This window comes from Mesoplodon mirus (genome assembly GCF_964341445.2).
Source record: "Mesoplodon mirus genome assembly, chromosome: 3".
NCBI classification, from domain to species: domain Eukaryota; kingdom Metazoa; phylum Chordata; class Mammalia; order Artiodactyla; family Ziphiidae; genus Mesoplodon; species Mesoplodon mirus.
Window position 1 is genome coordinate 32500072 of NC_138978.1, and position 27603 is coordinate 32527674.

The window sequence follows — 27603 nt, forward strand, 5'->3', positions numbered from 1 at the left end:
TGAAGCAATCAGGGCAGCCCTGGCCTGAGATGGTTCTCATGGATCCCAATTAGACTTGGCATCCTGCCCAGGGAAGTCACTCACCTGGTGCACGGAAGGGAAAGTGGTACACCATGTGCACCTCCCGTACATCAAACTTAAGGCTCTGCTTGGCCACTAATGGCGAAACAGAGGAGACAGATGTCATGGCACATCATGCTGCGTGTGTTTAGAAGGCAAGAACACTAAGTGGCAGAGGAAGACTCTGGGGGTAAGGAGGAAGTATCATTCTTAAAAAGCAAACTGTTTCCTTGGTACACATTTCCATATGGGATAAGTGCACACTACATATGGATAGAGAGATGTGCGGAGAACCACAGACACCCACGCGCTCTGCGCAGGGCCTGCCTGAGGATTCCCTGTCACGGCCTTGCTCCCTCTGCCTCTGAGGTGACAGTTCCCAGTGTGCCAGGGAGAGGAGGGCTGTATAAACTGGGCCCCGACTGTTTGAGGCAACTGCCTTTTCCACTTACGTCAAAACTCACGAGGCAGAATACATCCGAGAAAGCTCTGAAGTTTTGTGATGATTCACAGGCATCTGTGAGCAGTAGGTCCCCCGAGCAAAGCTATAATGAAAACGGCAACAGGAGCGCCCTCTTACTGACTCTCAGGCTTGAACGTGTGGCTCTGGATGCTTTGCCATAACACTAGCAAGAACATGGGAAAGGTCCAATGTAAAAGCCAGAATATATTTTGCTGAAAATAGGAATATGTGTGTGCCTTCCAGAGACTGTGCTCCCCGAGGGAGACCCGCACAGTCCGTTAGGACATAAACAGGAACAAGAGGTAAGGAAGGGCTTCACTTAGTAGAAAACTAGCAGCATCATTTGGCTCCCTGGGGCATCCCCCAGGGTCCTCATCAAGAAGCCTCTCCGTAGGGGGAGGGTCGTGCCTGGTCAGCACAGCTATAACTCATCCATCATGGCAAGCAAATCATCGCCCTTGCTGGCACTCCGCCTTGGCTGGTCCAAGATCTCAAACTCCCCTATGATCCGAGCCAGCTCTTCATTCGTCTGCTGGTCCTGTGAGAGAAATGAGAGGTGGAAGGGAATGAGGAGGCTGTGTGGGCACCATGGCCTCTTTGTGCAGTTGGTAGTTAATTTTCCCACCACTGTGAGGCATTTCAGTTCCTCACCTGTTTGTCAGAATAGGGACTACATTACGTGCCGATTAGAGAGGAGAAGGGAGGGCCTTTGAAGTTCAATGTTAGTATAAGATGAGGAGGGGAATAAGATTTGACTTGTGTAACCCCGTGCACACACCTGAGTAGCTTGGATGTTGATAACTTCATAGAATAACTCTTCTGGCCTGGTTAGCGCTGCCTGTCTGCACAAGATGGTAGAGAAATGGGTCAAAGGTTAGGGTTTTCTCCCTGCTAGTGTGGCAAACTGGCCCTTGATAATTTGGCAACCAACTTTTTCTGCCTCCCCTTCTGCCCTTTCCATTCAACTTTCTACCCTGTCCCCAACCAGTGCACCCTACCCTACGCTCCAAGAAGTCCTTTTATGTCTCTGTGCCTTTGCATATACTACTGCCAAGGACGTTTTTCCCCTTCCTCTGCTTGGCAAACTCCAAGACCCAGCTCAGTGGCCAACTCCTTCAATCCGCGGGCGCAAAGTCAAGCTGCCGTGTCCTCCACTGGAGTGTTTATGACATGGTGCTCGAGTGACTTGTGCACGTGTTCATGCTCCTACGACACTGGGAGTGCCTGAGGACAGGTCCCAGGTCTTCCGCTCCATCTGTGGGTCCCCACACATACCACAGTACCTGCCACTTCAGTGGAGAGGGAAATAGAAGGCAGCCCCCATCCCAAATATTTGGTTGCGAGGAGCATCACATGAGACAATGAAGGCAGAGGTGCTCTGTAAACTGTAAAGCGCTGCGTCAGTCTCAGTGAATTGCCACCACTATTGGTTCTGGGGGAGACTGATCCCAAAGATATCACGCTCCAATCTCCTTCTGGTTTCTTAACAGTCTTTTGTTAACATGATTACCTTGACTTCCAATTCTCTCATTGAGTTGTGCTTTGCTAAATGAAACATTAGAACTATTTTTTGAATGAATCCACACAGTTCAGGCTATTTAATACTGGTGGATTCTTCTTTAACTAGGTTATTGAGTTTGCTGGTATTTCATTTGTGATCTTTACATCTGTGTTTGTAAGTGTCTTTGGTTTATAACAGTCATTTTTCGGTTCTTATCACACTTAGGATTTTTATATAGGTCTTTAAAGAAACAGGCTGAAAACATACTCTTCCTCTTCATCAGTGGTGAAGAGATTCAACCGGAATCCTGGCTCAGGGCCACTGGGTTTCTTAATCTCCATGCCTCCTATCAGCCTGGCCAAGAGATTCAGCTCTTCTTTAGCAAGAGGGTTTGGAGCAATGCTTTCCTACAGGAACAATTTCATGATTTTTAGCCACATGAAGGTGATCACATTTTCTGCTGAGACCCCAGAGCCCCGGGGTGGTATTATAAAACAAGGCAAAACGATAACAGTTTAAGTTACTGCTGGGAAGGACTGGGTCCAAATGAAACACAGAAAACAGGCTTAACCAAGAGAGAAATAACCTGTGTCAGAAGCAGAGGGACTCTAACAAGGCACAAACCAGAGATTCTCAAGATGAGGGGAAGGCCCCAGGGATCCCCGTTCTCCTCAAATTACCTTCTTCCTTGAAGGAGAAGAACGTTGCTTCTCCTTCAGGCAATCTAGTTCCCCCAGCCTTTACAAGTAGCCTGGCTGGAGGCTCCAGGTCCAAGGGCACTCATTCCATGGGAGCGACCACACTGCGCTCAGGTGGTCACTGTGAACAACCCCTCCCCCCGTCCCCCCACCGTATCCCTTCCATCCTGTGGCTCCCACTCACACTGCCTGCTCCCACTGCAGCCATCCCCCCTCCTCCTAACCGGCTCTCTCTAACCCAGCCTTTCCCTGCTTTGCCTCTTGAGTCAGGCCCCATGTCCCTGCCCAGGCGAATCTCTGGCCACTGCTGCTATCATGTTATGATCTAGCCATGTGGGAGAGAGGTGCCTCCCCGCTTTCCCCAACACTATGCCTCTGGGTGCCTTTGCTCATGCTGTCACCTGGGTTTGTATGCCTGTTTCTCCCTCTGGGCTATTTAGTATCTTCTTCACTCTACAGCCTTGCTTGAATGTCGCCTCCGCTGAAAAGACTTCTTTTTTTTTTTTTTTTTTTTTTTTTTTTTGCGGTACGCGGGCCTCTCACTGTTGTGGCCTCTCCCGCTGCGGAGCACAGGCTCCGGACACGTAGGCTCAGCGGCCATGGCTCACGGGCCCAGCTGCTCCACGGCATGTGGGATCCTCCCGCACCGGGGCACGAACCCGTGTTCCCTGCATTGGCAGGCGGACTCTCAACCACTGCGCCACCAGGGAAGCCCTGAAAAGACTTCTTGTTCCCTGTCCCCCGCTCCCACCCGCTGGACAGGACATGTGTTCTGACACAGCTCTTTACTCAGAATGCTCAGCGAGCGTCTTCTGTCTTCCGCCGTGTTGTAGTTATTTGTTCCATCACCGTCTTTATAAGCCCCTCAAGATGGGACCACATCTAAGCCAGCTCTGTGTCCTGGGAACCCAGCCCATAGACGTAGTTCAGTAAATGTTTACAGAATAACTGAATATTCCATGATTTGTCCTATAGCTAGCTGGTAGCTAGTTCAGTGAAAATTTGTACAACAGAATTCAGAGAACCAAAAACCCCATTTTGAACTTAGCTTCCACGTCATTACACAGGGAAGCATTGAAAAGGGATGTTTTAAGGATCAGAATACACACAAGTGCTAAACTCAGCAACCACGGACCTCGTAGCACGGGTACAATGCTATTTCACATGTCCTGGTGTGTGGTTCCTGCTTAATTATGGTGGTGGAGCCAAGCTTAAAATTACCTAATTATTCAGATCACTGGAAGTCTCCATGAGAAACTGTAATTAAAAACCTGTGTGATGGGGACTTCCCTGGTGGTACAGTGGTTAAGAATCCGCCTGCCAATGCAGGGGACACGGGTTCGAGCCCTGGTCCGGGAAGATCCCACATGCCATGGAGCAACTAAGCCCGTGCGCCACAACTACTGAGCCTGCGCTCTAGAGCCCGCGATCCACAACTACTGAGCCCATGTGCCGCAACTACTGAAGCCCGTGTGCCTAGAGCCCGTGCTCCACAACAAGAGAAGCCACCGCAATGAGAAGCCCATGCACCTCAATGAGAGTAGCCCCCGCTCGCTGCAGCTGGAGAAAGCCCGCGCACAGCAACGAAGACCCAACGCAGCCAAAAATAAATAAATAAATAAAATTAAAAAACAAAAAACCTGTGTACTGGTAAGGCGGAATGGAGAAGATTGCAAACAATGAGGGAAATGTTGGCCAGCTCTGAAATCTAGAGATCCCTCCCTCTCCCCGTCCAGACTCTTGTATCTAGAAATAAGCTATGAAGATAAACAAGGGAGGCAGAAGCTTACCTGTGTCTGTGCAGCTAAGTTCTCTGATGCTCCAGACATATGGGTTTCCACGGGCCGGTTCACACTGTACCTGGTGGCAACAGAAAACCACGAAAACATTGTCCAGCCCTTTTACCCTGACTTCCTTCTAACTCATAAATATAGTGCATAGTTTTTATTCTGAGGCATTAAAAAGTGTCCAGAAAGGCGCTGGGAATACAGAATACAACTAAGTGGGTGTCAACCACTCAAATTTTGCTTCTTCCCCAAACAAAATATCTGGGAAGCTGTGTGGAAATGTTTTCTCTGGCAAAGTAACGTGTACCGCTGAAAAAAACGTGATCGGTACATGAAGGCCAGGTCCTTTTGGATCGCCACTGCAACAAAGGTTTTGGCTAGTTCTCTTGCATGGCTATTTAAAATTATTTATCTTTTCAACTTGTTAAGTTACCTTATGTTGGGAAATCTGAGGTGCCCTTTGGAAACATCGGGGCTCTGCATGCTTTGTATCTAAGGGGAAATTCCTCCAACTGTCAGCAGGGATTTTTCATAGCAGAAGTCAAGCTGGTTTTTTAAGTGAAGGGACCTCCGTTGGACTTGAATTCATTTGGGGAAGGAGGAATTTGCTTACATATTAGTTCCCAGTTTCAGGACTCGGTCTCCATAGAGTTCAAAAGACCCTTCTTTGAGGGCAGCGACATAGCTCCCGCCGTGCTTGAATTCTGCCTTCCTCACTTCTTCGCCTTTGCTGTTGAACGTTCTACAATACAAAGTACGACCTGATGACGTGTTCTCCAAGCTTGGAGAGTCCCAGAGGCTTCTTTAATCTTGGTACTATGGGACCAAAGGGAATTCACGCACTGCTTCAAGATAAAGATGCTGGTTGATGTAATGATAGTAGTATAATAATACTAATAATATTTACTGAGTACATGTTATGTGCCGGGTGCTGTGTAACACTTTGGAGCATTTACAGTATTATCTTTTTTTTTTTTTTTTTTTTACAGTATTATCTTATTCATCCTCACAGTAAACACTCAATAGATGAAGAAATAAATCCTGGTGAACTGGGTGGTTTGCTTCAAGTGTCTGCGAGGTGACAAGCTGGGATTGAACCTCACCTCCTCACTGCTGTGCTTAACTGAAGAAAAGGAGGGGCCCCAGCAGGGCTGCATTCTACGTGGTGGCCCACATACTGGTTTCCCAGCACCCCAAACGTTGGTCTCACAATTACTGTTGAGAATTCACCTGATGAGTCCGGGAACTTTGGTTCCCCAGGGAAGAGGCCCAGACACTGGCAACACAAAGCGGCCGTTGGAATTCTGAACTTTGTCCTTTAGAAATATGGACACCTGGGGAAAAAAATACTTATTGTCATTTTTCCTGGTATATTTCCATAGACATATGCATTCTGAGGATGGAAACTGTGTAAGGGCTTAAGAATGCTACCTAAGAGAGAAAAACTCACCATAACTAACACCTGCAGAGGTGTAGCGTTTTTACACAGAACTTCTTTGGCGCCACACATCAAATCTTCCGGGTGAGTAGTGCTACCCCTGCCTTAAAGATGAGGAGGCTGAGGTCCACAGAGTGAAATTGCCCAAAGAGAACAATAAGAGACAGGACCAGGATTCAAAACCAAGGTTGACACCAAATGCCACACCCATTCCTTGGTTCCTTGCAAACTTTCTATACAGCTGTGAGGCTTGAGCTATAAGAACCTCATTATCTCCGTTTTACAGTTGAGGAATTGGTGGCTCGGAGGTTAAGACACTTCCTCTAGGCCAGCCAGCTCATAACGGGCAGGGCTGAGGATTCAAACCCTTGTGTTTCTGACTCCAAGCTCTCAGCTAGGTGCTGGACTGGTAGATCCAGCTGGCATTAGAGTCTGAAGGTCTTCTCTGTGCCTGAAAACCCTACATGATGCTTACTTCTACTCCTTGCTTTGTGCGCCCTGTATTCAGGCCTTGGGCAGGTTAAATCCCATCAAGATTGTAGCAGTTAATCAATTTTATTGGGGAGTTCCCTGCCTGTCCAGTGGTTAGGACTCTGTGCTTTCACTGCTGTGGCCTGGGTTCAATCCCTGGTTGGGGAGCTAAGATCCCGCAAGCTGCGCAGCACCGCCAAAAAAAAAAAAAAAAAAAAAAAAAAAAAAAAATCAGTTTTATTGGAGCTTAGCTTCCTCATCTGTAAAGTGAGATACATTTGAAGGTCCCTTGAAACTCTAAAATTCTACAAGATTTCATTAGTAATATCATCAAGAATAAGCACCTACTGCATGCAAGGCAGTGAAAGTGCCAAGTGGTAAGGATTTGTATGCTGGCAGTTTGGCCTGCCGATGTTAGACTGCCTGGGCTCACACCTCAGCTGGGCCTCTACTTGGCTCTGGGTTTTTTGGTAAGTTACACCACCTTTCTCTTTGGTAAACTGGGGATAATAACAGAACCTATTCAATGGGTTAGTTGACCACTATGTCAGATAATGAACAAAAAGCACTTATCACAGAGCCTGACACATAGTAAGTGCTCAATAAGAGATAACTAATATTCTCAGTATCACAGTCTAATTGGGCACAGGACACAGCATAGAATGGAAAAACGACGACACTATAAAACACGATATGCTGAATGGAATATGCAAATGAGCCCACTGAGGAGAATGACCACAGGCAGAGGGGGTGGGTAGGTGCAACTGCGGGTTTGGAGCTGGGCCTGGAGGAGGAAGGTGGGTGTGAAGACACTTCAGAAGCAGAGATGGGCAGGCACAAGGCATGTTTTGGGGAAAATGTGCACACTGGGTTGGTTGGAGAGTTTGGCTTTAAGGAATTTTTAACCTTGAGACTCTGTGACCAAGGGATATGAATATAAGCATGGAGAAGGAAAATTTTGAGAGAGAAGTGAGACCATATGTAGGTACTGGACTCTCTGTTAGCTAATTCTAACAGGGTTGACTATGTCATAGATCTGAAATGTACAAATTTAAGTCAACTGTGTGTTTGACCTGAGAATCTGTCCTTGGCTGGATGGGACTTTTGGGTCTGCCTGCTTACCCAGCCCCTCTGCTGGCCCTCAGCTGTAGGTGTGACTCTCGCGTGCCCTGTTCCTCTCACTCCACCCTTTTTATTCCGAGGTGATCTCATCTACACCCATACGCCAGTGTTCACCTCTGTGCTGACGGCTCCCAGATCTGGAGCTTCCACTCAGTCTTCCTGGGCATCTGACCCATCTACCCCATTTCCTATTAAACGTGTCCACCTATGGGTTCCATGGGATGCACCTCCAATTCACCCTGCTCAGAACAGGGCTCAAGCTGTCTTCCCTAACCTGATCCCAGTGAATGACACCATCAGGTCACCAAGTCAGCAGTATGAGTTCCCTGCCCACCACCTTCCCACGGCCTTTCAGTCGCCAAGCCCTGCCCACCTGGTGATCACTTCTGTGTCTGGCCCCTCCTCTCTACCCTGCTCCCTAGTGCAGACCTTCATCACCTCCAGCCTGGCCACTGCAGAGCCTCCACACTGGTCTCCCTGCCTCCGCTCTCATCTGTGTTTCATCCATCCTCCATTTGGCTGTTAGAGAGACTCTTCTAAACTCCTATCTGACCGTGTCCCTCTCCTGCTTCACTGGCTCTCTGCTGCCTGGCAGATAATGTCCAGTTGACCCTTGTTCCTCTCCATAGCCACGTTCCTCCCTGAACCCTGTGTTCTCGCCATACTCGATTGCTTGCAGCCTTCTGGCCCCCTGCACCAATGACACCAGGTGGTTACATGCCTACGCCTTTACTGAGATGGTGTCCTCTTAACCCCTCCTCCTGTTTTCCCATGGTCCTGGTGAAAACCTATTTCTTTTCTTTCTTTCTTTTTGTGGCCACACCACATGGCTTGTGGGATCTTAGTTCCCCAAACAGGGATCAAATCCGGGCCCACTGCAGTGGAAGCATGGAGTCCTAACCATTGGACCACCAGGGCCCCCAAACCTATTTCTTTTAAAAGCTATTGGATCCGCTATGAAGACTCCCTGATGCTCTTGGGTAGAGGTGGCCATGGCCCACATTGTGTCCTCTCTCTTCACACTCTTCTGGGTCAGAACCAAATGTACCCAAGGTACTTAGTGCACTTTCCCTTCTCTGATGAGGTCCTGAAGGCAGGACCCACGTTTCCTATGGAAAGAGGGAATGAAGGTCACGGAGCTGTGGGGCTGGAGTGCTGGATGAGACATCTCCATGAGCACCCACATTCCACAGGATGATGGTAGGAGTCAGGTGGCCAAGAGGAAGTGAGCCAGGGATGTAAATGCTTGGTGAATGTGGGTGAGTGACTTGGCAGTCGGTTTCAGCAGTGAGGGATGAGTGCAGGGCTTTGGATGGTGTAATGGTTGCTGGACTGGCCTTACAAGAGGAGGCCTAAGTTTGTGAGGGCAGGAAAATAATGATCGGAAGGTGAGGGGGAGAAGCTGGCAGAATGCTGACTCTGCTTCTCACATCCTGCCTGTGGATGAGGGAGAATGACCAGCCTCCTTCAGGTGGCCAGAAGACTTCGCATACCGTCTCTCTGCTGTATGCCGACGATTCCCACATTTACGTCTCCAGCCTGGCACTCTCCTCTGAGCTCCAGGATTAGGTATTCAACTACCTACTTGACTCTGCTACTTGGAGAGCAAATCCAATTTAAATAGAATTGATTATTTTTTCTACTCAAATACACTTCCCTTCAGTCCTTCCCCCACTCAGAAAATGGCACCAGCCACTTAGGGGTTTTTCTTTCTTCTTCCTTCCCTCATTCCCCACATCCAAACTCTTAGTAAATCTTACTGGCCCTGCCCTGAAGGTATATTCCATACGTGTCTCCACCTAATCCAAGTGCTTTCATTTTTACCTAGATTTTGTAACTGCTGTCCTACCCTCTACCCTTGTCCCATTTAATTCATCTTCCAGACACAAATCATGTTACCACTCACCTTAAGATGCTCCAGATCTTTGCTTTACTCTTAGAATAAACTCCTTTACTAGGGTCTAAAGCTAAGTCAACTTAGGTAGGTAGGTACCAGTTTATTCATGACTGGCATCTCTTCTGATTAGTTAGTGCCCATGCTGCACAGGTTGTTAACTTTATTTTAAATATCACCCCTGCGTAGATACCCTCCATCCTCATTAGCTTTCGCTCTGTCCAAGGAGAATATCATGCTTTTTCCTACCTAATGGCATTTGAACTCGCTGTCCCTTCAGGTTAGATGCTCTCCCCTGAGATCTTTGTTATTACGCTCTCAACTGAAATATCTGTCCTCAGAAAGGCTGTCCTTGCCTCTATCGTCTACGAATGTACTGTCCAGTATGGTAGCTACCAGTTAAGCATGACTATTTAAATTAAATCAATAATTCAGTCTCTCTGTCGAACTAGCCATATCTCAAGTACTCAACAACCACATGTGGTTAGTGGCTCTCATATTGGACAGCACAGATACAGAACATTTCCATCACCGACAGGAAGCTCTGTTGGACAGTGCCGGTCTAAGGCAACATCCTGTCCCAGTTGCCTTCTATAACTGTACTGTATATGGCCACCTTCCTAAGAGTTATCAGAGCCATAACACGATTTACGTGTCCTCCTTGTCTCTACCTACTAGTACAGAACCTCCGCAGGGCAGGGCCTCTGCCTTGTTCACTTCTGTATCTCAGGACTGAAAACTGCCTGGTGTAGAGTAGGCACTCAATACGTATTTGTGAGACGGATTAGGTTTCCAGGGATGAACTATTTCCAAGTGGAGTGGATAACAGAGTGGAGGTGTAAGGACCATGCTGTGAAGAGGCGAAGATGGAGTTATGTTTTCCAACAACGGGAAGAGGGGGAGCACAGGAAGAAAGTCCATGATAGAAGATGCACGTGTGGGAAGGAGCATTCGGAAGAGGGTGGGTGACCTGAGGGCCCACCTCTTAGGAGGCAACTCTGGAGGGGCTCTGGAGAGCTGAAGGGGGCTGGGACTTGAGACGGTTGTACATAACTGCTCAGGACTCCAAATGGAATCCATCTTCGTGCAGCCTCTGGGGCCTGGGGCACAGGTCAGGCCTTGGCCATACTAAGCCCACTTCACGTTGTTTTGTGATATCACAGAAAGCTTTGGACATTAGGATGAGGAGTCTTGCATTTGCTTTGGTTAAACAATGAGCAAGGGAGTTTTCAGAGCTGTGTTTTCTTGATTTAGTTAGTTTTGCTAAAAAAAGCTAAAAACTATGAAGATTGTTTTGAACACAGAATCTGTATAGGCAATCATAAATTGCAGCTGAGCAGAAATACCATTAAAGACCAGATTTGGAAAAGCAGCCAGATGTTACAGATCAGTGGCTGAGTAATGTCAGGATATGTGATTCCTATTTCTCTTGATAAACATTCTGATGTTTCATTGCCTGCCCATTTAGCAATTAAAGCTTAATATATTTTGTGGTTTAATATATTTTAATGATTTTGTTATAGACTTATTATTAGGCAAGTCTTTTTATCATAATGAATTTTATCTTGCCAGAATTGAGAAATCAATGTGGCTGCTTATATTACTACAGTCCATAAAATAATGTCCAAATATGCAGTCTTGACAGCCATATGATGCAGAGTTTTTAATATTTAAAGCAATGCAAAACTTAATCTTATTTGTACTTTCATATTTTAAATTTTAATTGATGACTATTAGAGATCTTAATTTATATTGATGTTATTATTGCTCCATCCATAGCAAATGAAATTATTCATGGGCGTTAAAAATAAAATTGCCCTCAGCGTTGAAATCTATTTGTCTTTCCCTGTCCATAGGAGGGAAATAACAATCAGGTTCTAAGCATATTCTATTTCTTCTTTTTTTTGAATTTTATTTTGTGACTATGTTACACATGCACATATACAAAATTTAAAAGGTTCAAAGGGTGGGAATTCCCTGGCGGTCCAGTGGTTAGAACTCTGTGCTTCCAATGCAGGGGGTACAAGTTCGATCCCTGGTCGGGGAACTAAGATCCCACAAGCCGTGTGGCACGGCCAAAAAAAAAAAAAAAAAAAAAAGGTTCAATGGGTACACGAGGGAAAGTCAGTCTCTCTTGTATCCCTATCCTCCATGCAGTTCCCCACTCCCAGGAGCCAACCACCGTGACCAGCTTCCTGTACATCCTTCCAGAAGCATTCTATAGTGTATACATATATATACACAAGCAAATACATATATATTACATGTGATGGTTCACTTAATCCTCCTGAAAAACCCTAAATTAGGTACTCTCATTTCCATTTTTCAGATGACGAAACTAAGGCGCCAGGGAAGTAATTTGCCCAAGGTCATGGAGCTGTGCCGTAGGTGGGATTCAAGCACAGGAGTGCCCGACTCCTGAGCCTGGGCTCATACCACCCTCCCATACCAGTGTGTTAAATTCTGGGAAGGAACAAAGTCCTGTGCAAGAGAGACAGGCCCCTCATTCAGAAGCTCAGAAATGTGTTTTTCAAAGTTAGGGTGTAGAATTGTCTGGAGGAGGCAGGGTCAACTGGGACGCAAGAGCCAACAAGAAGTGTGAAGGCCTGAGCCGGGCTGGTGGTGACAGGTATGGAAAGGAGGGCGTGGAGAGTGAAAAGGCAGACTCGATGGGCCATAGAAGCAATTAGTAGATCAGAGAAGGGAACTCAAAGGTGTGATGCTCTGGTCCTGAGCCGAGTGAGTGAGGGAATGGTGGCGCTCTGAAAAGAAACCAGGAAGTTGGGCAGGACTTGAATTGTGGAGACTAGTTTAGCTACAGACATTAGGTTGTGGGCATGGGGGAGTGTCTCAGCAAGCAGGCGGAGATGTGGGTCTGGACGGCAGGGCTGGGGCAAGGGTTGGGTAGAGGTTGTAGGAGTCATAGGTGGAAGGGTGGAAGCCAAAGTGGGGAGGAAAGCGATTCCTCATGAGCAGGGGGTGGGTAGAGGCAGAAGGGGGAAGGTTTGGAGACAGGAGGAGGGGGAGGAAAGAGTGAAAGGCAGAGAGACGGGAGAGGTAAGGGAAGGCCAGGACGGTATGCTGCCAGGAAACTCCATGCAAGGTGACAGTTTCATGCAGCAGGAGGGCAGCCTCCTGACAGCTCAGACACTGGAGAAGTCAAGATGATAAAGGCTCGAGAAAAGCTTTTGGAATTGAGATCAGGCTGGTGGCCTGGGAAAGCAAGGGAAGAAGCCATATTTTAAAGAAACACATAAGGTAACTGGGAGGGAACGGTGGCATCACTGTCTTCCTTGGTCCATTGAAAAACTGCTGAGGTTTGTTATGAGCATGGAGCCAAACACCGAGGATGTTGCTAACTGGGCAGAATCCCAGCCTTGTCTGCCCTGAAGACTTGCACCCTGTCTCCCCAGGACAGCAGCGGCAGGGTGTTCCCAGGCCGCCCACTCACTCACCCTGATGTGCAGGTCCTGGAAGAAGATGAGGAGCGTCTGCCGGATCAGCTGGAACTCCCCCGCAGAGAGACCCCCGTATATCTGCGGAGGCAAAGCAGATAGAAGCATTCCACCTTCAGAAGTGAGATGGAGAGTGCAGACAGGCAGGGGTGGGTGGGCGCCCAGGGATGGGAGCCAGAGAGCAAGGAGAGGACTCAGCTGCTGGGCAGGCGGGGCAGGAGGGCCAGCACTGCACCCTCGCCTGAGGGACAAGCCCCACGGTGGCACACCGAGCAGCATGCACTTTACCTCCCCTGTTCCCCAAGATTCTATAGAACATCCACCACCAACTCCCTTTCAGAAAAGTTAGGAGAGAACAGCTATTCTCTGTATCGTTGCTTCTCCAATTATGAAGGCAACAGTGAGAGGGTATAAGATGATAATGTCTCTTGTGTTTCCAAAACGGATACCTGTAGATTTTGAGAGTTTTCTGGGAGAGGCAGGTTTTGTCATTCCTCACCCTGTTCTCTTTGTCATAGAATCTGCCTGTCCTTAACAGAGGAATGAGAACGGGTATTGGGGCTGAGGGGTGATAAACTGACGATACGCTTACTTCAGTCAGCTGCTGGAAAGTCTCATCCACTTGATGCAGGATGGTTGGGGAGTCTTGGATGAATCCCTTGATGGCATCTAAATGATTGAAAGTGACCAGCAACACATCCTTGGGACGAGGACACAGCAATACTTGATATTTGAAAGCCATTGTCATCAGGTCATAGAGCTGCCAACCCATACATGAATAAAAGAAATAGGACCATAAAGGCAGACATCAGAACCTCAAACAATGATTCAGTCGGCACTTACCGGAAACCAATTCTGGGCTTATCATGCAGCTCAGTGACCATATCTAGTCATCACTCAAACCAAGACACTGTTGAGAGTAAAAAGGGGTGATAGTAATAATTAAGCTGGGACAACAGGAGTAAACCAGGATATTCCTGGGCAAACCAGGATTTCTGGCCAGCTTACATGTATTGTTGATGGAATACACATGAAACAGTACGGGCAGCTGGGGGGCCCTGGACAAGGTGCTGGACGTGGAGAATGAAAACCCAAATTCAAGCCCTCCATGCTGCTGACTTGTTGGATGGCCCTGGCCAAGTCTCTTCGCCTCTCTAAGCCTGAGTTTTCTCATGTGTAAAAAATATTCCTGGGACTCCCCTGGTGGTCCAGTGATTAAGAAACCTCCTTCCAATGCAGGGGACACGGGTTTGATCCCTAGTTGGGGAACTAAGATCCCACATGCCACGGGGCAACTAAGCCTGAATGCCAGATCTACTGAGTCCGTGCACTCTAGAGCCCATGTGCCACAGCTAGAGAGCCCGTGTACCACAGCTACTGAGCCTGCGTGCTCTGGAGCCCGCATGCCACAACTACAGAGCCCGTGCGCCACAACTACTGAGCCTGTGTGCCACAACTACTGAGCCCGTGTGCTCTGGAGCCTGTGCGTCACAACTAGAGAGCCCATGTGCTGCAGCTACCGAGCCCGTGTGCTCTGGAGCCCGCACGCCACAACCAGAGAGCCCGGGCACTGCAACTACTGAGCCCGCACTCTCTGGAGCCCGCACGCTCTGGAGCCCACGCACCACAACTGCTGAGCTCGTGTGCTCTAGAGCCCGAAGTGCCACAACTAGAGAGAAGCCCACGTGCTGCAACGAAGATCCTACATGCCGCAACTAAGACCTGATACAGCCAAATAGATAAATAAATATTTTAAAAAAACCTCCCTAATTTCCCAACATTGCAGAACAGCTGAGAGGAGTAAATGAGAAAACACATGTGAAAGTGGCAAGAATGAAGTTCCACGACTGTATGAGATGAAAAATGAAACTTAGTAAGAGATCAACAAGCCCCAAGTATGGTATGACCACCCATGAAGATCAGAGGTGAGACACTGGTGAGGACCAAAGTGGTCACGATAGGCTTTGTGGAAGAACTGGGCCTGCTACAGACTCAAGGCAAGGTTCCAGCTGGCTGAGGGAGGGGAAAGGCATTCTAGTGGAGGGGAACAGCATGTGTGAGGGTCTGGAGGCAGCCATACCCATGCTATTTTCCTGGGAGAAAGAGGAGAGCAGCCTGATTGGAGGGGATGGTTTGTGTTTGGGGTGGTGGGAAATACAGGTGGGTACGGCAAGGTTGGAATATTAGAGGTTTTAGAAAGATGGACAAGATAATTTAGACTCGATGTCGTAGGAATTAGGGGGCTACTGAAATGCTCTGTGCTGATGTGATAAAAGTAGTAATTAAGTGAGTTTGGTGACTCTGGCCATGATGAGATGCGAGAGAAGGGAGAGACTGGAGTGGGGAGGATTAGCTGGTGCCTGGCTCCTAAGAGGGTGGCAGTAACATCTACTGATTGCATGAATGAAAAAAATTTTGTTGGAGTGACCCAGATGGAAGGCCTGGAATAAAGATGGTGGGGATGGATAAGGAAGGGAAAAGAAGAGCAGGTGACACTCAGGAGGAAAGCTGTCAGCACCTGGTGCTTGCCTGACTGGATTCGGGAGATGATCTGAGGGCTGTCCAAAAGGACCACAGCATTTCCAACTTAGTGCCTGGGAGATACATGATGCTACGACGGAGGCAGGGGAGTTTGGGAGAGAAGGTATGGACACATCTGAGGTGCGCTTGGGAATTAAACTACAGCTACCTGAGTGCTGTGCGAGCATGTGGATATGCATGGCCTCAACTGATCTCCTTTAATTTCACAAGAACTCTATGAGGTACGTATTATCCCAAGTTTAAAAATGAAGAAGCTTGCCTAATTTCACATAGCTGGTACTTAGTAGTAGGGTGAGATTTGAAACTAAAGACGGTCAGATCCTGAAGCACGTGCTAGAACCCTCTACACAATCCCCTTTCTCCAACATGCAGATAAACATCTCGCTTAGAAAGTGGCATACAGCAGGAGCAGCCTGGTGTGTGTGTGCGTGCACACACGCAGGCGTGTCTGATACTAAAGATGTAGACTTAAGACTCTCCGTCATCATCATCAAACATTAAGTACCTGGGACATCCCTGGTGGCGCACTGGTTAAGAATCCACCTGCCAATGCAGGGGACATGGGTTCGATCCCTGGTCCAGGAAGATCCCACATGCCGCGGACCAACTAAGCCCGTGAGCCACAACTAGTGAAGCCTGTGCGCCTAGAGCCCGTGCTCTGCAACAAGAGAAGCCACCGCAGTGAGAAGCCTGCACACCGCAACGAAGAGGAACCCCCGCTCGCCGCATCTAGAGAAAGCCCGCACGCAGCAACGAAGACCCAATGCAGCCATAAACAAACAAACAAATAAATAAATTTATAAAAAACAAAAAACATTAAGTACCTGTTGTGTACAGGGCACTTTGCTAGGAATAAAGGATAAAAACAGGTATAGGATGAAGAAATGAAAGTTCAGATGAGTTATTCAGTCAATTGCGTCTCAGAGCTATTGGTAGAAAGAAGACTTGAACCCAGGTTTTTTTATTCCAAGTTCTGTGTCCTTTCTCAGTGGAAACCTAAACTTTCTTAAAGGCAGAGGGAGAGGAACAAGCAGAGAAGAGAAGATACCGAACATTTATTGAACATCTATGTGCCAGGCCTTCTAGTGTCATTATATCTATGTTTCTCACTTAATCTTCCCACTAACTGATGAAGTAGCTGTTATTATCCCCATTTTATAGATGAGAAAACGAAGGCTCAGGGAAAGAAAGTAACTTTCTAAAGGTAAGTGGCAGAAGGTAAGAGGGCATAGTCCAAGGCAGCCTGTCTCTCTGAGGTTTCCAGGTACCAGCAATGAGACAGTGTTGATTTTTGCACACCTGGCACCCACTGTCAGTCCTCGTGATTTATAAAAATTCACATAATGAAGGGACTTGAAAAGGAATTATTATTATCATTATTTTAAAAACTAACTGAAGTCCATGTATTATTCAGATTTTATTAGTTTACCCTAATGTCTTATTTCTGTTCCAGGATCGCACATTATATTTAGTCATCATGTCTCCTCAGGCTCCTTTTGGCTGTGACAGTTTCTCTGGCTTTCCTTGTTTTTGGTGGCCTTGACAGCTTTGACGACTGGTCAGGTATTTTGTAACATGACCCCCGAATGATATTTGTCTGATGTTTTTTTCATGATCAGCCTGGGGTTGTGGGTTTTTGGGGGCAAGATCACAGAGGCAAAGTGTTACCCTCATCACATCATATCAGGGTACCACCCCGTGGCTTATCACTGTCGATGTTACCACCTGGTTGAGGTAATATTTGCCATGTTTTTCCACTGAGAAGTTAGCTGTTTTCCCCCTCCTTTCCATACTGTCTTCTTTGGAAGGAAGTCACCAAGTGCAGCCACATTCAAGCAGTGGGGAGTTATGCTCTCTATCGCTGAGGGCAGAGTATCTATATAAGTGTTTGGAATTCTTATGAACAGGAGATTTATCTATTTTCTGCCATTATTTATTTGGAATTATTCCTTTTAAAATCAGAGTACCCAAAAATTGGTTTCGCAAAGAAACAGATATGTATATATTATAAATATTGGGTTGGCCAAAAAGTTCATTTGGGTTTTTCTGTAACATCTTACGGAAAAGCCCAAACGAACTTTTTGGCCAACCCAATAAAGACTGAGCAGTTTTGAATTTGCTTTAAAAAAAAAATGCCCGGGGGCTTCCCTGGTGGCGCAGTGGTTGAGAATCTGCCTGCTAATGCTGGGGACACGGGTTCAAGCCCTGGTCTGGGAGGATCCCACATGCCGCGGAGCAACTAGGCCCGTGAGCCATAACTACTGAGCCTGCGCTCTGCAACAAGAGAGGCCACGATAGTGAGAGGCCCGCGCACCACGATGAAGAGTGGCCCTCGCTTGCTACAACTAGAGAAAGCCCTCGCACAGAAATGAAGACCCAACACAGCAAAAATAAATAAAAAATAAATTAATAAACTCCTACCCCAAACATCTTCTTAAAAAAAAAAAAAAAGCCTGGTTTGCAGAGCTGAGCTTTGTTAAGGAAGAAGCAGAATTAAAGCTTTTAGGGTTGGGTGCTTGTATTGGGTTAAGGTGTTCCTAAACATGGACATGCAAATCAGCACACTCTTTGGGTGACATAATGGAATAAACAACACAGGGGTTGGTGCAGATGACTTCTGAGGTCCTTCCCAACTTGAAACTCAAGAACAACCCATGTTTACATGTGCCTGTCTTTTGCCGGGCACCACTGCATACGTCATCTCATTTGACTCCAGTCTGTGATCATCCACAAGAAATGCAGCCCAGGGGACAGAGGCAGCTGTCTGCTCACCTTATCCATGCTGGCCTGGTTTAGTCTCATGATGGAGGCGTGAGCCAGGCGGTCGTAGACTGTCCTCAGGGCCTTCTTGGAGTAGAGCTCTTGGGGTCTGAACAATTCCTCCATAAACTTTCGATTGAACATGGTTGAGATGATGTCATTCAGAACTGGAGAGACAAGAGAAGATGCAGCTGAGCAAGGTACTGGCGGAAGCTTTATTCAGGAAATGCTCCCTGTGTACGAATGGAATGCAGGAGCTGGGCCTATGTAGAGTGGGGATGTGGATGTGGATGTGTTTGGTGAGATCTGCTCCCTGGGGAGAAACCACACAGGTGTCCCAGTAGAAAGCAGGGTCAGGAGTGCTTTATGAGACCATCTCAGGGCAAACATACATGTGACAATGTACAAATATGCTGTGCTTCAACGGTTACAAACCACTTTTACATACATTGTCTCACTTGGTGATAGGGGATAAGTTTCTTCTTTCTTTAAAATAGATTCCTATTAGAATCTTTAAAAAAGATTCTTTTCGATTAGAGTTCTACCTTAAAATGAGAAACAGCATTATGCTGTTTTGTTTGTTTGTTTAGCAAGTCTATAACATTTTTATTTAAAATTAAATTTTATAAAAATGGGACCTATAATGGTAATTGACTCTTTTTTTTTCTTGCAAAACAGTTTACAAAAATAGACAAGTCTACCCACTGGTTAGAGATTAAAACATTTCTAATGTTTCTATAAGATATGTACTTCAGATAAACACCATTTTAGGATGCCTTAATTTCTATATATGATCTATAATATTGATATTATACTGTAGTGATATGTCTCATACTGTTGTTCAGATGGAAAATGTCCATACGGTGAGAATAAAAGGTCCTAAGGCATGTGCAAACCAAAGTTTCTATAATTCTAGTTTTTCATTCACTCATTCATTTAGATATTTTGTGCTACTCAAATAACATTAGTTGAGGGCTAGGAAAACCCTTTGGTACAAGAAATAAGAACAGGTATGGTTGAACACAGATTATTCTTAATTAAGCCAGATATATCCCTGCCTAAAGGTGAGTGTATATGGATGCTGAGACGATACATTCGTAGTAATTAAAATTTGAAAGAAAACTGGTTACTTAACATAATTATACAAAATCAATGATCAAACGTGGGTGATTATTGCTGAAAGATACAGACGCCTCTTTCTCACACAGGGGACACACCAGGTGACTGGCTGTGGCCTTGTATCTTAGACAGTGAAGGCAAGGTCATGATATCGGGCACCCTGTAAGTAACTGATAGACGTACACTGAGGGCTCAGGCCAGCATTTTAAAGTATCTCAAAGAGCAGTTCTGGGGAGAACGGGGAGCTGAGCGCTAGTCGTACTTAAATCTTAAATGGAAGGGCTACAGAGAGAGGGGAGAGGGGGAAGGGAAACACCTCCCTCCCCACTCCCCCATCAGACACAAAAGAACGAACTGACTCTGACTCCTTCCAGAAGTGTTGAACTCACACTTGACCTTTGGATTTTACTCTATACTCCATCCCATTAGTGAGGAAGAATCAGATCCATTACCAACACAGGGCATCCCTCACACTGGACAGTTCCAACCCAGCGCAGCTTACCCTCGATGTGCACTAACATTTCCCCATTGTCTCCCTAGAGACAGATGAACTCTTCTGGGTTTGCCTCAAGCACAGCCTTTTTGCCTTTAACCTAACCAAGCAAGGACCTGCAATAAATTGGGCTTTCGGAAATTTTTCTTACCACAGCCTATATAACGTGTAGAACTTGCAAGGAAATAGCTACAAATGGAAAGACACATATAAAGCCTCAGAAGAGAGAATCTGAAGAATTTTCTATAGGTGTATGTAGGCCAGGGAGAAGTGCCAAAGAGGAAGAATTCAAGTTAAAGAATCACATCAGCTCTGATTATGTTCACGCTTACAAAGAGCTCCCATGCACCTAGGGCTGAAATATGTCCCTAGGGTCTTTGAGCCTTTAGCAGAATCTAGGAAAATAGCTTAGACTCAAATAAATCAGCTCTAAAGGAAAGAAAATCCCAAGGTGATTGTTAGCCACTCTGGCAAAGTAAAAAGCAAAATGAAGCCTTTCCCCTGGGGAAGTGAATAAGCTATGTATCACCATGGCTCCTTGCACAAGAACTTCCAGAAAGTCCTCCTGCTGGAAAGAGAGTACAACAGGCCCTGTCCCTGTGGGCAGAGCAGTGAACACAAATGTCCCCAAGAGGAAATGGCAGTTTTACGGTTGGGCCCTGGCACCCAGAGAGCCCACCTTTCACTTAATTCTTTGGAAAGAGCTTGGGGGCACAAATTAACATGCTTATATCTCACAGTGTGCTTCACCTGGCACTTGGTTGAGGTAGGCCTGCTGAGTACCAGACACTGACATAAACATCAGGGCACAAAGAGGAAGTAACCTTTGTCCCTGCCCAAGAGTAGCAGCCCACACCGTATTCAGGTTAAACCTGAGAAATAGTTTTAACCTGATCTGTCAGTTGGTGCTGGTGTTAGTTTCTGGCACTCTCATGAGCTCTGCATTCTTTCATGAGGCAGGAATGTGCTAGCAGCCAGATTTCATCAGGAGACTAAAGCCAGGGAGTGGGGTGGTTTTTCACAGGTGCACTGGAAGGGTCAATAACTGAGTTCTTAACATAACAGGCTTCTAATCCCGGGTTCAGATTATGAAGTCAGTTTCTGCTTATTATTTTTGGACGCTTAAGTTAAGATAAATTCCAGTGATTCAATTACTTACACGAAGAGTCTTCAAAATCCACACTTCTCACCTGAAATTCTGCCGTGCGTCAAGAGGTGGGCCAAAAATTGCTCAAGAGAAGTGGTGAAAGATGGTTGTGAAATATTATAAAAGAGTATCAACCACTTCGATTGGGCTTTTCTTTGAGCCTGGCCTGATGAAATAATTCTCTTGATGAAAGCAACTGAGTTTTTATCAGCTACCTCTGCTGTAAATTTTATTGTTTATGGGAACATACAACTTGGAACCAAGGGTAAAACAGAGAAGCTACTACTTCTGGATGATTACCATGTTTTGAAGCCTTATTATGTTCCAGGTACTGGGCTTAGAACTTTCCATGCATTATCTCATTTAAACCCCAGGACAACTCTGAATTATTATCCAATTCTGTCAAGGGGGAAAAGTGAGCCTTAGAAAGGTTAAAGTCCAAGATCACACAGCAGACGGTGGACTTGAAATTAGAATGGGGTTGTTTGATTTTAATGCTTGTGCTCTTAAATATTATATACATTATCTCCTCAGCATACTTGGTGTGGGGAGAGCACTTAAAATATCGAGGACATTGGCTATGACGTGGGTAAACTATACCCAAATGTCAAATGATGGAAGATATTCGTGACAGTCAAAGGTGAGAAAGGCTAAGGTTTTATTCTGAGGAATTGACAACTTTTTCAGGTTTGCTGCTAGTTGTAGGTGAAGAGGAAACTGAAGATTTGGCATGATAAGGCCATACTGCATGCGTGTCATGCCTTCTGCACGCAATCCTGGCGGCCATGCAGCCATAAGCTTCCATTTTTCTCGGTTGTTCAACAGTTATCTCCGTGTGCTAAGCAGAACAGCTCTTAGGCTACACGATGCTATCACAGAATTGTTTTAAGGATGACTAAATAGGACAGCCTATCCAGAAATATAGCTACTGCTCCAGCTATCCTTGCAAAGCTTGGAACTGATGAAAAGGGACAAATACCTCAGGTGCAATATGGTCCTTTGGCCAATGTTCCCTTGGTTTTCATCTTCCACTCTGTATTTATTTAAGTAAAAGATTCAAATGTATAACCGATGTCTCAGCTAAAGAGAAACTCACACCTATTCTTTTATTTGGAAATATTTAGAGTGGTCCCACTTTAAGCCCCGCTGATGAAGGACTGGGTGAACCTGTGGATGCAGACTGAATACATGCAGCCCCGAAATAGCATACCTCGTTTTCTGTCCACCTCTGTCCATTCATCTACATGAAGCATATAAAAAGAAAACACCAGTTCATGAAGCAAGAACGTTATTTTCAATGAGGCTTTAAAAATACCAATTCCAATTACCTGGCTTATGAAACTTTATTTTTCATGTTTGCATTAATGTTTAATGCAAATGCTCTGCCTTCCATTTGAAACTCTTAAAAGGATGATGGTTAAACAACAAGTTCCAAAAAAGCCCTAGGGAGGCTGTATCTTACAGAGGGTGGCTTAGGAGGAGAGGAAGCTCAGGAGGACTAGCTACCCTGGGGTTTATCTTGAAAGGCTCAAGAAGTCATCCCCTCTAACACTCTGAAAATACACATCATTCAATACAAGGCTTTTAAAAACACTAACTTCCACAAGGAAGAATAATCCCAAGAACAGGGAGAGAAAGGATTTTCTTTCTTCACAACCAGATTTTCTTATTACTGTAAGATTTCGCTTTCTAGAGTACAGACAGAACCGCTCAAATTAAAAAACTTGAAATGTGAATTAACAGGGAAAAAAAGTCTATTTGTTTCTGATTTACTTTTTATAGAGAGAGGCATGACTTCCATGTAAAAAGAGGGAAATAACGATGGGGCCACTGTACAGAAAGCTCCTGAGGACAAAGGTAGTCAGGGAGATGCCAAGAAGAGACCAAATAAGGAAAAATGTACTTGGCTAGAGAAATCTGTGAGAATCAAGACCCTTTATGGGTTGAGACCTGGCTCTACCACTTACTAGCTAGATAACTTCAAACAGCTTGTTAAACCTCAGTTTCTTCATCTGTGAAAGGGGAATGATAACTGCACCTACCTTGTAGGGTTGTTGTGGGCATGAAACAGACACATCAGGCACTTAGCTGGCTTCTCTCCTAATTCTGCTTTCTCTGCTGGAGAACTTTGGACACCACCCATAAAGAATGGTGATTTTTTTTTTCCTTAATTTTTTGGGAGAGATTTCAATCTAGAGAAACCACCCACAGATAAACAGAGTTCTACACACATCCACATTTCAAAAACATTTTGTATTTTGGTGTAGTTTGGAAACATTTGCACTAGATTGTTTGAGAGGTGATTTCTGAGGTTATAAGCAAAGCATATATGTGCCTTCAGTACACAATACCAACAGCTTCGAAGAGATTGGCCTGGAAGCACAGCCAGTACCATGTCCTAACTAACTGCAAAGGGTTCCCACTGCAATGTCAGACTCCTCTGGGAAAATTCATCATCTTTCTCCCACAAGAGTCACAGGGTTTAGGAGAGAAAACACTGGGGAAGCAGCACCAAGAGTCTGGCCTTCTTAAAGCAGATGCTGGCTTCTTTGGCATAATGTCCGCATCTTCTATCATTTCGTGGCATTTATTTTACAGGCGGTCTTGCCTGATAGGCTTGTGGGAATTCAGAGAGATTCAGCTGCAACCGTCTTGAAGGTGTGTTTGGGAACAGAGGGGCTCACCTACCCTAAGGGACAGTGATTACCTGCTGCTGACAAAACAGAGCTGGCGAACACATGCCCAGGGCTACCAGGCATCCCTGCAGGCAGTGACAATCAGCTCCAGCAGAGGTCTCTGTCGTACTATGTGCTTCTGGCCCCTTTCCTCCTGAGGATCCGGGGAAGGTAAAGGATGCCCTGTTTTTCTATTATTTCTCCAGATGACTTGTTTGTGACAATTCCACTTTACTTGTATTTTGAGTGGGAGGTAGGCCCAAGGATATCCAGAGCTGCCTGTTAAGTTGGAACTAGAAACATAAAAACAGAACCTCACAGCGTTTGGTTGCTCAGTACTACACTGTGATCTGCGCATCTTGGGAAAATCACTTAATGGCTCCATGCCCCAGTTTCCCCTTGTCAACTGAGGAACGTAGACAGAATGTAAGAGGGTCTTACTGATGAGTATCTTTAAGAGGGTGGGAGTGAGGCAAAGGCAGCTTTTATTATTCTCGCAATTGCTTAAACATGGGACCGCATTCAATATGCAACACTCAAAAGTTGCCCCACAGAGAGAGCACTTCCTTTCTGTTGAATGCTAAACTAGAGGCTGCACTGGGGGGAAAACTGCAAGATCTGCGCTGGTCTTGTGGGAGCAGGATGGCCTCCAGGAGACCAATTAGTTGTATAAGGCAGTGAAAACATCTAGAAGAAATACGATTTCCATTCAAAGCTTCAATGAGGACTAGTTTACCGTGTCTGGTGTTTTATAGGCCTCTGTGCAGGGGCATTTGTCACAGAGGCCCCTGCTCCTGCAGCTACACCAACTCTAAGTGGTGGAAGAGATGAGTGTTTCTCGATGTTTTGAATCCCGCACTCTCTGCCCTGCTTTCTTGCTCTGTCTTCTGCAGGTCCTCATCAACCAACTACTTTCTGTCATTTCTTTTATAAAATCAGTGGTTATACTGGGTTTTTCTTCAAACCTCTCTGTCTCCTCCCAATCTTCCAGTCCCCTCCCCACCCCACTCCCCCCACAAAGATTCTGACACAGTCCCCTCGGGTATGGAAGTACAGGGCAGCAGTTAAGGATACGGGTGAAGAGTATGAGCTCTGGAGTCTGATGACCTGGGTTCAAATCCTTTACTCTTCCTCTTACCAGCTATGTAACCCTGGGCAAATTAGCCTACTTTCTCCATCTGTAAAATGGGGACAGGAGTATTACCTATGTGGTAAGATAGTTGTGGGGACTAAGGTGTTCAGAGACGTCTATGGTACATGGTAAGTGCTTAATAAATGTTTGTTGGGGCTTCCCTGGTGGCGCAGTGGTTAAGAATCCGCCTGCCAATGCAGGGGACACCGGTTCGAGCCCTGGTCTGGGAAGATCTCACATGCCGCGGAGTAACTGAGCCTGTGCACCACAACTACTGAGCCTGTACTCTAGAGCCCGCGAGACACACCTACTGAGCCCGCGTGCCACAACTACTGAGCCCACGCACCTAGAGCCCGTGCTCCGCAATGAGAAGCCTGCGCACTGCAATGAAGAGTAGCCCCTGCTCGCCGCAACTAGAGAAAGCCCACGTGCAGCAACGAAGCCCCAACGCAGTCAAAAAAATAAAATAAATAAAATAAATAAATTTACAAAATGTTTGTTGTTGTTGTATTAGGAAGACATATCCCCCAGGTTTAGAATCAGTTACTGGACAGACTGATCAAAAGCCCTACTTCCAGTGAATGTGCAGAAGGGCTGCATCAGGCTCCACCCAGCATCTCACATGGCATCTGACACTCAGCCCAACTGTGGAAGGAATGAGTGTGTGAAGGTGAATTACGAAAGGTGGCTGAAACTCCCTGAAGCTGTATCTAGCAAACCCAGAAGGACTGCAGCTCCCGAACACAAAGGAAGCCAGTCCCCTAGTACTCACAGGGTCTTGCCCAGACTGCCTCCTGAAAGACCCGCATCTGCTACTCATTGGGTTAAACGTGTTAAATACATGACCTCATTCGATCGTTACAAATTCACTGTAAGGTGCATATTATTATTCCCCTTTTATGGAGAAAGAAACAGGCTTATAGAGGTTACACTCCAAGGTCACACAACTAGTTAAATGGCAAAACTGGAATTGGGACCCATATCTGTATGACTCCAGAGAGCATGCTCTTAACTGCTAATTTACACTGCCTTCCAAGATGCAGACTACCAGTCCAAGAACTACCTGTCAGCTCACTAGTGCCAATAGCCCAGAAGAAATCACATAACATAGTGCCAAGGAAAACAGAACCCTCTTGAGGAAGAAATGGCAATGTCATACAAAACAGCAGTTCAACAAACATTTACTGAGCACTGATTTATTCTGTTGTAGGCATTATGCTAGGTGCTGGAATACAAAGATGAATAAGACAATCACACGGGGGAGACAGACGCATATACAGACCATTTCAGTATAATGTGGCCAGCGATGAGGTGGAGAGGGACACACTGGGGTGCTATGGGAGTATGCGCAGGCCCTTTCCCATGCGGAGATGAGAGGGAGATGGTTCTTAAGCTGAATAATGCAGGATGCAAGGGGATAACTAGCATGGAAATGAGAGGTGTGGGGTAGAATGGGAATTACTAGCATGCAAACACGAATGAACATGCTTTAAATGGAGACCTAGAAGCAGTAGGAGGCAGGCAGTGGTGAAAGGTGGGACTGCAGAGGTGGACAGAGGCCAGATCAGGAAGGGTCCTGAAATGTCCTGCCAAGGACTTGGCCTCCATCCAGACAGCAGTGGAAAGCTGACAAAGGGTTTCAAGTAGCAGGAAGTATGGACGGATTTGCAGTTTAGAAAACTCACTGGCAGCAGTGTACAGAATGAATGGCGGAGGTATGCTATAGGGAGTTCTTTTATCTCTTTATGCATGGACTTGGACTCAGTTGCACAGATAGAGTAGTGAATATCTGAATATGTATGCTTAACATCTGAATTTGTATGTTTAACATCAATGGAGCATACAGAGACTGTTGGAGAGAATAAATGTTTTAACCAGCGGCTATGTCAGTTACCTTTATACCAACTTTTCTTCCGCTACCTTGAAATATAATATCTCCTTCATAGTTAATCCAGGAAACTTGGTGAAAACAGTTGTTGGTTGAGAAGAGGGGGAAAAAGGGAGAGAAAAGGGGTGGCAGAGAGTTCTGGGTGGCCATTCCTCTGGGGTTAGATGTGCTGTGCATGGGAGGCACATTTTGCACTTTAGAAGCTCTCATCTCATTACTTCCACAATTGCATTCTCTCCAAACAATTGTGAAGGGAAAAGATTTACAACTTGTCTTCTATCTTCTTATTTATCTATGTTACTTCAGAACCTCACCTTTCGAGAAATAGCTTCTGAAGTTAGCAAGACTGGCCTCCAGTTTATGAAGGAGGCTACCACACAGAGGAATGGAGGCTCAGAAGCTTCCCTGGGGGGAAGGAGGATGCTCGGACTAGCAGAGTGTGTCGCCAGGTCGTGGGCCACTGGGACTCCCACATTTGGGAGGGACCGGTTGTCAAGAGAGATTGGGAAATCATCTCCAATTTAAGGGGATGAGTAAATGGCGGGGGGCTCAGGTTCCCTAATAATATCCAACGGGGGTATTAAATCCCTCTGCGGTGAAACGATCTTTTGGGGACTTTGCTCATGAGGGGCTCTGCCTGGATAGGGCTGTGGGTTGTGAAAGAGGTCCCTGGCTACGAGAGAGCAGGGTGCAGGGTTGTTGGTCAGTCTGTAAAGGGGCCTGGCTGGGGAGCTCTGGCTGCGAGAGCGGGGGCGGGGGCTGGCTGTGCGGGCCCGGTCCCTCTCACCTTTTTGGGCCTTGTCTCCCGGGATGTTCTGGGCTCGCAGCCGCTGATCCAGGATGTAAAGCATCTCCCCACCCAGGTTCAAGAAGAGCAGCGGTAGCGTCCGCACCGACATGGTGCCGGAAGCGAGCGCAGCTGGTGCAGAGCCCGGAGGTTTGGTAGCCAGAGGCCTGGA

The 27603-nt window shown here is 46.3% G+C and overlaps 1 protein-coding gene across 1 annotated transcript; it reads right to left on the minus strand.

Moving 5' to 3' along the window:
* Positions 1-707: 707 nt before the first annotated feature.
* Positions 708-27603, minus strand: OSCP1 (organic solute carrier partner 1). The gene is made up of 10 exons (XM_082612897.1): positions 27432-27603; positions 18203-18357; positions 13482-13649; positions 12890-12970; positions 5740-5843; positions 5123-5251; positions 4513-4582; positions 2292-2431; positions 1302-1365; positions 708-1061 (listed from the first exon to the last, which is right to left on the minus strand). The coding sequence occupies exons 1-10, from the start codon at positions 27541-27543 to the stop codon at positions 945-947; spliced, it is 1140 nt and encodes a 379-aa protein (XP_082469023.1). The 5' UTR covers positions 27544-27603; the 3' UTR covers positions 708-944.

What these genes read in the sequence shown, in the direction of transcription:
- OSCP1 (XM_082612897.1), bottom strand. Translation starts at nt 27,543, where the DNA reads ATGTCGGTGCGGACGCTACCGCTGCTCTTCTTGAACCTGGGTGGGGAG. An exon ending in CTTTCCAGCAGCTGACTGAA is followed by an intron (nt 12,971 to 13,481) that starts GTAAGCGTATCG and finishes TTGCCTCCGCAG; the next exon opens with ATATACGGGGGTCTCTCTGC. An exon ending in ACTTAGCTGCACAGACACAG is followed by an intron (nt 2,432 to 4,512) that starts GTAAGCTTCTGC and finishes TTGTTCCTGTAG; the next exon opens with GAAAGCATTGCTCCAAACCC.